This window comes from Hippichthys cyanospilos, chromosome 1 (assembly GCF_059441005.1).
Source record: "Hippichthys cyanospilos isolate Australia breed blue-spotted pipefish chromosome 1, RoL_Hcya_1.0, whole genome shotgun sequence".
Classification (NCBI taxonomy): domain Eukaryota; kingdom Metazoa; phylum Chordata; class Actinopteri; order Syngnathiformes; family Syngnathidae; genus Hippichthys; species Hippichthys cyanospilos.
The window spans coordinates 26,369,089-26,379,636 of NC_142369.1; the positions used below are offsets into that span (position 1 = coordinate 26,369,089).

The 10,548-nt window shown below is 39.2% G+C and overlaps 3 protein-coding genes across 4 annotated transcripts; 1 reads left to right on the forward strand and 2 right to left on the reverse strand.

The window, feature by feature from the left end:
• Positions 1 to 181: 181 nt before the first annotated feature.
• On the reverse strand, positions 182 to 3,993 carry nfu1 (NFU1 iron-sulfur cluster scaffold homolog (S. cerevisiae)). Its single transcript, XM_088419020.1, has 9 exons — positions 3,888 to 3,993; positions 3,407 to 3,442; positions 2,870 to 2,952; positions 2,655 to 2,790; positions 1,742 to 1,808; positions 1,552 to 1,669; positions 1,402 to 1,465; positions 1,157 to 1,331; positions 182 to 484 (listed from the first exon to the last, which is right to left on the reverse strand). The coding sequence occupies exons 1-9, from the start codon at positions 3,944 to 3,946 to the stop codon at positions 452 to 454; spliced, it is 771 nt and encodes a 256-aa protein (XP_088275146.1). The 5' UTR covers positions 3,947 to 3,993; the 3' UTR covers positions 182 to 451.
• Positions 3,973 to 7,610, forward strand: c1h9orf78 (chromosome 1 C9orf78 homolog). Of its 2 annotated transcripts, XM_088418998.1 has the most exons (10): positions 3,973 to 4,168; positions 4,318 to 4,377; positions 4,474 to 4,525; positions 4,641 to 4,711; positions 4,802 to 4,879; positions 5,002 to 5,199; positions 5,266 to 5,402; positions 5,474 to 5,581; positions 5,656 to 5,771; positions 7,069 to 7,603. In XM_088418998.1, exons 1-9 carry the CDS (start codon positions 4,092 to 4,094, stop codon positions 5,751 to 5,753), a joined length of 879 nt encoding a protein of 292 aa, XP_088275124.1. In that variant the 5' UTR covers positions 3,973 to 4,091; the 3' UTR covers positions 5,754 to 5,771; positions 7,069 to 7,603. The 2 variants fall into 2 exon arrangements, with proteins under 2 accessions (XP_088275124.1, XP_088275133.1); XM_088419007.1 differs by having other exon boundaries at positions 3,975 to 4,168; positions 5,656 to 7,610.
• On the reverse strand, positions 6,307 to 10,525 carry med22 (mediator complex subunit 22). The gene is made up of 4 exons (XM_088419033.1): positions 10,105 to 10,525; positions 9,512 to 9,592; positions 8,981 to 9,189; positions 6,307 to 7,149 (listed from the first exon to the last, which is right to left on the reverse strand). Exons 1-4 carry the CDS (start codon positions 10,225 to 10,227, stop codon positions 6,954 to 6,956), a joined length of 609 nt encoding a protein of 202 aa, XP_088275159.1. The 5' UTR covers positions 10,228 to 10,525; the 3' UTR covers positions 6,307 to 6,953.
• Between the last annotated feature and the right edge of the window lie 23 nt (positions 10,526 to 10,548).

The window sequence follows — 10,548 nt, forward strand, 5'->3', positions numbered from 1 at the left end:
GTACCGCCGATACGTCAGCATCACTGCCCACTGCACAAAGACAGGTCTTTATGCCCTTTCCCAAATTCATCAATGACGCTCTCTCAAATTATATAACGGAAAATTACCAACTGCACTGTAGTTATACAAGATTTCAAAATAAAATGGTCATTTCTCTCCTCGAAAAATACAGAAACACACAGAATGTTAAAGCATAAACTTTATTCATATAAATATTGTGCGTTCAAACAAAGTAATTTGGAGAAGCAAGTTATGGACATGTTCAATAGTGAGTGATGATAAATATGAGACAAAAAAATTGTCCCTTGTTGAAGTACAATTGAATAATATACGGTACACAGTCTAAATCATGTGACTTTTTGATTAACATGATGATGATGATGAGTAACCTCACTGCGTGCTACTGTGCAGTACAGTGATGAATGTTCATGTTGTCCATGTTAAATGTCAGTTAAACTTGAGCAGCCTCCTCCTCATCCTTTACCTGTGGGAGCAGGAGAACAGATAATATATATGTTTTTAACGTGCAATAACATGGTTTATCTTATTCTTCATGGCATTTGCCATGATATATATATATATATATATATATATATATATATATATATATATATATATATATATATATATATATATATATATATATATAAATATATATAAATATATATGTATATTCCCCCCCAAAAGACCAGGTAAGCAGAAGGAAATTAATTTCACCCTGACAAGGTGACAGCTTGGTGGAGTACTGCAAACAATGCTATGCATTTTTACATATGAACAATACAGTAAATTAAAAAACAGCTATACATAAAAAATAAAAAATAGTGTGGAACTAGTTTAAATTAGTCACATTTTTAATGACTGTACTATAGTACAAAGTAGTGAGCAATGACATTAGTGACTGCTCGTAAATCATAAGTAAAAAATAAATTAAAAAAAAAAAATGACAAGCCAGAATGACTTTAAAACTATCTTTGACACACATTCTAAAATGCCTTTATAACTAAATGGATACATCGAGATTTTCCAAAGGTACATATGTTTTGCTCTGATTATCACACTGCTAAAATCCTAAAACAAATATTCCATATTGCCAAACAAATGAGAAAACATGTTATCATGCGTTTATGAAAAGGGCTTGGGAATTGAAACCAACCTGTTCCACGGATTCAACCTCAGGGACGTAAAACTGCAGCATGTTTTGGATTCCATTCTTCAAAGTGACAATGGAGCTGGGACAACTCGTGCACGATCCCTGTAACTTCACTTTCACCACACCATCCTCAAAGCCACAGTACACAACATCTCCTCCGTCCTCCTGCACTGTGGGTCTGAAGAAAATGACAAGAAAGAAGACAAAATGCCACAACAGCTACACCAAGGGACAGCTGTTTCAACTACCTTATTCTTGTGTCCAAAAGTTCTTTGATCATTGCAACGACCTCGTCATCGTCTTCTGATGGTGCTGCAGAGGAAAAAGAAGTCCCTGATGAGTAATCCATAAGAAGGGCCCATGATGAACATTGTCCAGCATAACTGGGTCAATTTTACCCGTGTCTTCACTAGGTTGAGCATCTTCATTGACGACAGGAAGCCCAGAGGTGAAAAAGTCCATAATGGCCGCAAACACATCCGGTTTCATTACTTTCCATTCAATTTTATCATCAGCCTAAATAAGAACAAAAACGTTGCGTATTATTTGATTGCGTTATGTTTTTTCACTCAACCTGATCTTCTCTACCTTGGTTATGGTGATAAAGTCAGGGCCCAGGAAGACACTTTTGACACCTTCAATCCTGAATAGCTGCCTGAATCCAAAATTTTCAAGTTTATTTTTCATGCTGTTGCAACAAGACCACGTTTATCTAAAACATCTACATACACATAAAACCACCTAATGTCCTAGACCTAGGGGCTTAAACATTTAATTGGTAATGGAACCCTTTAAATCAGTTAAGGGGTGGCACCGTAGCAGATTGCACGTCTGCCTCATATGCGCAGGTTGTGTGCGCGCTTCCGGCTCCAATCATCCCGTGTGGAGTTTGCATGTTTTTCTCATGTCCGCGTAGGTTTTCTAAGTTCAAAGTGTCTGTTTTACAAAGGACAACTGGGTCCCATATTGAACCTTTTCATGATTCAATTATTGGTCATTACCTGAGCAACTGTGATGTCATTTTCATATGCCAGCAACTGGCAAATAGGTGGCCCGCTGACATGGATAAAAATGGATTGCTGCTTCAGTCATGTTGCGCAATTGCAATATTAGTCAAAATGCCATGTTTAGACTGGTGGGGATGCACGGAATGTAGTATTGTAATAAAAATGATTGTCTTGACTTCTCATTTATTTATTCATTTTTTTTAGGTTTTTTTTTGTAAAGTTGTAGGACAGTTAAGAATGTTACCATAAAATGTCAGTATATTGAATACAGACATTATGATCACAAGTGTTTGACGCCAGAATACATTATTTTTATTTCTGTAATGTAATGTTTAAAAAGTACACAACAAACTAAATCAGAGATTGGCCTGCTTTCCAATATTGACTGCTTGTGATCTAAAAGGTCCAATATAATGCTAATGTGGTCTTATTTCGTATTACAAAATTTGATATCAAAATGTCTATTTCCAATTTGTTTTAAAGTAACCATATACCTGGCTAAGGGTGAGGTGTATGCATCACGAGGGCTGGAAAAATCCATAGTTCCTGATTCAAGAACTATACGCCCAGGCAGAAACTTGAGGCTGTTTGGGTTTGGTGTGTCTTGTGTCTGCACAAACATACTCCGACCTATAAAAGAAGCATTGCACAATGAATAAAACACTTAATAAAAATCAGGATAGATGGCCATAAGAATCAAGGTACCAACCAGGGACAACCCACTGCTGAGACCATCTAGTCTTGACTGCTGTGTTGTATGAAAACCAGTGAAAACCAGCACTCTGACATCCACTGCCAGCAACACAAATGAACGTTGTAAGCAAAATGAAAAATAACATTAAATGACCGTACATAACCGGTACTATGCATAATTGGATGTCAGACTGACTGATAAACACTTTTAAAGTAAAAATATATTCCATAATACATTTCAATGAGCATTTGGGATTAGATCACGGTGTGGTGTATGATTTCTTATAGCCTCTCTGATGAATTGTAGATTTTATCCAGATTATTATGTTGATTTGTTTTGCCTCCCTGCACACCTTTTCTATAAAGTGATAAGTGGGATACTCGATTATCTGGAGTTGACATCAGTTTAAAATGCAAGAGCAAAATCGCTGTGCTTGCTATTTTTACTGCGTGTGCTGTGTCTGAGGTGACCATCACACAGCACATCACACATGTAACGGTATTTTCTCCCCCTAATCGGGTGCAAGTTACCTGGTTTCATGCAAAGACTGACCTGTGACAGGCAGAATGGCGCCACGAGGCATCCAACCTGCTCGAATAAACAAAGAAGAAGAAAGACCGGTGTTTAGGAGGCTTAATATTGGGGTATGTATTCTGATATTCTGTATGTCAAGAAACAAATGACAGCTAAGCACTTCCAACAAATGGTTTTCGTTTCTAAACGAATCACACCGACCACGGGTATATGAGTCTCACGTTCCAAGGCTATCAAAGTACGCCCTCCAAAACATTTACGCGCGTGATTTGCATTGCGAATGTGTAGTGGCTAACCTTACAGTAAGAAGGGCCCTCGAATTTAATCGACGAAGCTGGTGACGTCACATAATCAGTATGTCACACCTAAATTAGGCTAGTTGACGCGAGAAACTTATGGCAGCCATTCTTCCAAAAACACCCACCCTTTCCGTTTGTTGTTTTTATATAGTTTCCAAGAACAACAAAAACGTCTCGTTTAAGCATCAAAATGAACTTACGAACGCATAAGTCTTGCAGAATTAGCCAGCAAACTGCCGACCTGCCTGGAAGTCGCCATGTTTGTTTTGATTATGGAAGCGACCGGAAGTGGATGGCTTACTTATTGTTGTGCGCTATTTGAAATCGTCCCCCGTCCAGTTGTTTTTGTTTTCAGTCAGTATTCACTTTCAGAACTGAAGCCAGGATTAAAGTTGCATGTTAAAATGCCCTCTGGCAAAAACTTTAGGAGGAGAAGAGACTCTTCAGATGTGGAAGAGGATGAAACGACTCAGGAAGTCAGGTAACAAGTTAAATATTGCTGGAGGTACACTAAGCGAACGCCGTGCTAGCTAACAGGGCTACCAAAGTTACCCGTGACCTAAATATATATATTTTTTTTTTTTTCATCCAAGCAAATGTGTAGTTTGATGTTCTTGTGGCTCCGCTTAGATGTAAAGTAGAAGAGGCCAAGGAGCTGCAGAGTTTGCGGCGACGACAGAACGGAGTTAGGTAACAGCGAACGTGTTTCAATTACTACCGAAGTTTAAAACTTACAGGTTAAATATGATGTATGAACAATCCAATAACCGTGTTTTTTTTTCACAGCGTGACTGCGTTATTGGTTGGGGAAAAATTACCACCTGAGGTTGAGATTGACGTGAGTACTCTCTAAACAAAATGTTTTAATCTAATTGAACAACGTGGACATTTTTGTCTTGTGCAGTTGTGTATTTTCTTTATGGTTCTGTGAATAATGTCTGCTCATTTTACAGAACGACCCCTTCAAACTCAAAACCGGAGGAGTTGTTGACATGAAGAAAGTTAAGGATCGGAATCGAGACATGTAAATAAACTCAAATATTTGGTGATTGTTCTCTTTTTCATAACCAACAACTTAGCATTGTGTTTTTATATTTTGCGGTTGTCTTAACAGGACAGAAGATGACACAGACCTTAACCTGGGTACCTCCTTTTCAGCTGAGACAAACAGAAGAGATGAAGATGCTGACATGTATGTAGTAATCATTTTTCATACCCGCTTTAAGTATACATTTTAACATATGCTTGGGCTGTGATTGTGTGTAATTTAGCCAAACACACTTGATTAATGCCTGGCTTAATTTGTACCGTCAGGATGAAATACATTGAAACAGAGCTGAGAAGAAAGAAGGGCCTGGTGGAAGCAGAGGAACAAAAGGTTAAGGTGAAAAACGCTGAGGACCACCTTTACGAGCTGCCCGAGAACATCCGCGTCAACTCTGCCAAGAAGACAGAGGAGATGTTGTCCAATCAGATGCTCAGTGGAATACCTGAAGTCGACCTTGGCATTGAGTATGTAGATACTTTAAATAAAAAAAACAAAAACAAAAATACAACTAACACTTAATATATGTTCAGTGCAAAGATAAAGAACATCATTCAGACAGAGGAAGCCAAAGCCAAACTGCTTGCAGAACAAAGGAACAAGAAAAAGGACAACGGAACATCATTTGTACCTACCAACATTGCCGTCAATTATGTCCAGCACAACCGATGTACGTTACAACATTACGTAAATGTTTGATGGTGAGGTTTCTTCTGCCATACAAATTTATTCTTCCCGCAGTCTATCATGAGGATGCCAACACAGCTCAGAGGCACCACAGACGGGATCGAGAAGAACCCAAAGCAAGACCACTGCGTGTGGGGGACACTGAAAAACCTGGGCCAGAGAGTAAGTGTTCACACACTTTTTTTTTCCTCCAGGTCTTTGCAACATATTTCTCATTCAATTTTGTCGTTCCACAGCATCAGAGCCCCCTAACTTCCGCAAAAGACCAAATAATGAAAAGGCTACTGATGACTACCATTACGAAAAGTTCAAGAAGATGAATCGACGATATTAATGTTTTGATAGCAAACTGGTGAGAATGAACTTTTCCATCAAATGGACTGACTTACGAAAAGTTTGCCGATTTGTTATGAAGGGTAAAGAGGGTAGATTAAAAAATGAAAGTGATCTTAAATGTCCCGCTGAATGGTCACATATGATAACGCAAATTTTCTAAGTCATCCTGGAAAGAAGGAAGTGTTCAAAAATTGATCGCGAGATTTACGGCGTTCACAATAAGTTACTCTTATTTGCATGAGGGTAGGCACACTGTACGCAGGGAGACCATTTTGTGGAAAATACAAAAGGAAGTGTGTCCATCACCCCAATACAATTGCCCTCCAATTAAAAAAAAATCTCTGAAGGGAAATAAATACCATATGTATGACATCCACTTAGTTTCTCACAATATCCCAAATATATTGTGAATGGTGTAGTTTTCCTCCTTTAATTTGTCGTGCAATGATGAAAAAAAAAATAATGGCTGGAGGTGACCGGTGTGCAGATCAGATCCTTTCTACCTCTAAATCCTAGCTCCAATGAGTTGTGTTTTGTAAATAATGTACATGTTTCAAGTTACATCACAGACACTCATTTTTATTAAAAACAAAAGAAAAAAACGTGTTCTTTATTAGCATCATGCTGTGAAATATCAGCAGGACATTTTACAAATCAATATAAATGAAAAAAAGCGGTCCAGCATGCAAACAAATGAATTATGAAAATTTACTGTTCCATACAACAGTGTGTTAGGGTCAACGAGCAAAAGATGAGATTCAATGTCAGCATGGCAAGAGCCACCATGATGAGATTAAAGTCATCATGCAATGTCATCATCGCAATAACAGTTAATGAGAAACTCCAGAAGCAAGATGTCCATGACAGCAGCCACACAAAGATGAAGTCCACACACCATTGTCATATTAAGTTGCAGTTATGTTATTTAACGTTATTCCAAATAAGTAGAACACACAAATGAGAACGGATGACTTTAAATCTTGTCATGCCGACATCTTTTTTTTTTTAAATTTCCATATAGACCTGTTTTAATGCTGATGCAGTAAAGAAATATAGTAACCAAGAAATAGCTCTGCAGTGTGAACATATTCATATTATAAGTGGAATGCACTGTGACAAGATTTTTTTCAGTCCGCTGGAAGGAAGGTTTCTTGCGCAGGTTCACAAGTTACTACAGTAGCTGAAGGTACTCCCAAGTTCACGGTTTCTCGATGGGAGCGGCGCTTGCGTGTCCGTTGAGGTGGTGTTGCGGGTTGACCTCTTGTTGCGGAGGTCCCTCAGTCTCTTCTTGTTCCCCTTGGCTGGAGCTGCAGCTGCTGTCCGGGGAGGCCCAACTGTCTCGCCGCCGGTACGCCTCACACAAGGGCAGGTCGGCACTGTCCCACTGATTGTAGCTTGGAGGTGCGGAAGGCCAGCGGGAGGCAAAGAATCAGCTCAGCAGAGGCATAGCGGAGGAGCAGACAAGAGCGCCAAGTGAGAACAAGCACATTCAAGCTCAAAGTCAGTAACAGACAAGCGTGGAAATTAAGCAACGCCGGAAACTGGAATATTGATATAGACAACAGACGCTGAGGAACTTGCGGCCAACGCTGATCAACGCTTGTCAAGATGATTAGTTGATGGGAGGGGAAAGCAGAGCAAATGCAGAAAGTGACGCCGGTCCACAACGAAAGATGCACAGACACACTCATTGCTTTCTTGTAGAAAAACACGGCAAACTATTCCAGTTTCCTCGCTATTTTATTTCTCAATCATTATATCTTTGCGCACAACTGGCACATATGTTCAACCATGTGAGATTGACACTTTATTTTACAGCTTGAGTCAACAACGTTGTAAACCAATACTTGTAGTAAAATACATACACAAACCAAAATGTCTCCCTGACTTTAGATATTCTCCTTGAATGAACAACATCCTATTGTGTCAACACACATTCCAATGTAAAACAATAATGCTTTAAATGTATAACCTAACATAGCCAAAGCTGGTCACTTAATCAGGGTACACCTATAAAATTATTCCTCAATGTAAAAACCTACACACTGACAAGGTAGGGCACCAGACTGTGGAAGAAAGGTAATTTGAAACACTCGATTATGGCGTGTTTCAAAGGCCATCAGGAAGTTTACAGCCCTACAATTTCAGAAGATCCACATAAGGTCGTTTGTGACATGGAAAAAAAAATGAGCCTCAAAAACATTTAGATTGAAGGTTCAGAATTTGATAAAACATGGCTGCATGTTTTTTAGGACTAAGCGAGAGGCAGAAAAAAAATCTGTAAAATTAGTTCAGTGAAAGGAACAGGTGAGTCAATAGTTCCTTTTCTTCCCAGTGAATAGACAATTTAATCAAATAGTCATCCTTGTTTCCAGACCAGAGATTAAGAGTGTTGGTGCACCCTGTCCAGCATAAATGCACTCTTAAGAATCTGGCATACACTTTTTGTTCGAAAAAGCGTGCTACTTTTCTTGAAAAAAGCTTTATAAATAAAATGACTTTTACTTAGGAGATATCCGAATAATTGCTCTAATACGGCGATTGCCAACCATGCTGTGACACATTCTAAGTGGTTGGTGAGAGCTATGCTGCGTCCAAAGATTCAATTTCATAGTTTGTCCGGTTTAATTTTCAGGAAAATAAAGTATTTACTCCAAATAATGTATTTTTGTTCAGTTCTCAATGTCATCAACCGGTAGTACAATTTCATGCTGTTCCACTAGACAGCAGAAATCATAATAAATAATCACTAAATCTTTCCATTCGTACAACAGAATAAAAAATTTAAATATTTATACATTTGGTGACATGTTTGTTGGGTGGTGAGTCATGACATTTTATTTTTTAATTATAATGTACCATACCTAGGGTATAAAGTTGCTAAAATACCACTAATCTACACCTATCATCCTTGCTGGCAAAAAAAAGGCACCAAATATTTAAAGCGGCTTTGATATCATATTACCCTGCTAAAATTCTATTCAAAGTCTTTTTAAAGGGCAGCCATACTCACTTTGTACAACTGTAAATCTTTTGATAAGGAAGGGGCGGCTATGCTAACTACATACACGTTACACATGGTGTGTATCCATCACTCACACACAGCTACTATGGGATTGATGGTGATGATGAAGTAGATGTCTTCTGGGGCTTAGTGGAGAATGGTGAGGGTGGGAGCGCAGGACAGAGGTGGGATGAGGGAGTGGCAAATAAGCCTACTTGTACCTGGAGGAGTAATATTCTTCCTCGAGTTCGTACAGGTCGATGGCGATCTCGTCGCGCAGGGAGGTCAGCTTTTTGTCGCACTCTTCCTGCAGCGAGCGCAGCTGCTGGTTCTGCAGGCTGATGGCGTCATTGACCGAGGGGAAGTCGTTCAGGATGAGGAATTGTTTCAGATCCGACACCAGCTTCATCAACGACTCGCCCGCGCGAACCTGATAGGCACACAAATGTTTCAGCATTGCGGGGTTCGAATCTCTGCGATGACCTTCCTTTGTGAAGTTTAAATGCTCTCACAATGCTTGTGCGGTTTCTCTCCAGGTGCTCCTTCCACATTTGAAAATGTGTTGACAGTTACCAACTCAATTGTCCATTTATATGGACTCTATCATGTACAATTAAATAGAACCCAATTATTTTGCTAAGATTGTTTTCATGTAAAAAAAAGTGTGGAGTTGAAGCTCCACGGTAAATTGATTTTAAACCCAGTGCTGACATGAATAGAGATTCGGCATGTTTCTGTGTCATCGCACTCACAATATTAGCTGCTCGTACGTGCATCTCATAATGGTCTTGCTCTGCTTGAGTTGCCCGGGAAACCTGCGTCTCGTCTTCAATCTGTGGGGGGAAAACAATGAAAACATTTTAGAGCTGTGATTTCCAAAAGGTTTACCTGGGTTGCCTAAACACACAGAATTTTAGGTCCCAATAGTTATAAAAACACGGGATGATGTAAATAGCAAGAAAACAAGCAGAACTTCTAAACTTGTCTCATTCACATTTTGATTTGAAACCTAAAGGTCTGAAGTTTACAACAAAAACAAAGAAATTGACTTTGGCGTTGGAATACTACTGGAGGAGACTGTAAATGAGATTAGTTTTAAACATCAAAGTGCATATTTCAGGTGTTCCAATTATTGCTCATTTATGTTTAGTGGTGTCAGCTTCAAATGATAACTAGTTCGTTGACACTAAAGTTAGGAGACGCCGTGGATGGGTAAGCATAGATTCTTCGGGGTAAACCATTGCTTTTTGGATTGGAATAAGCGAAAAGGAATAATTTCCCGTTCCGCAAAAGTACTTAGACCGGCAGCAAGGACGACAAAAATAAAAACAATGATACAACACACCTTGGCAGTTTTGATGATCTCGGTGAAGTTGTCCAAGATGGACCTGATATCATCTTTCAGCCTCTTGTTGTAGTTTTGCAGTAGGCTTTCTTTGCTTTGAGGAAGCGCTCTCTGGGTCGCCATTGTGTTCAGGTAAAAGCGATGGCGATTTTACTCACAGTCTCTTCATGAACGCGAACGGAATCATCCACTGTGAACGTACTCAAGACGCGGGGACTTTGTGTATACAAGCTAGGCGGACGCGAACGCGAAACGCTGTTCCGACACACAAAGTTTTAGCCAAATGTTTCATTATATGGTTGCGCCGTGGTGAAAATGAATGAAAGAAATTCTTACATGCAGTCTAAAACGAATTTTGTCAAGATTAATAAATAATAGGAGGGGAGAACAGGCAGTGATGTTGTCTTCTTCTACTTTAAGGAGTAACATCCGCAATTTATGCAG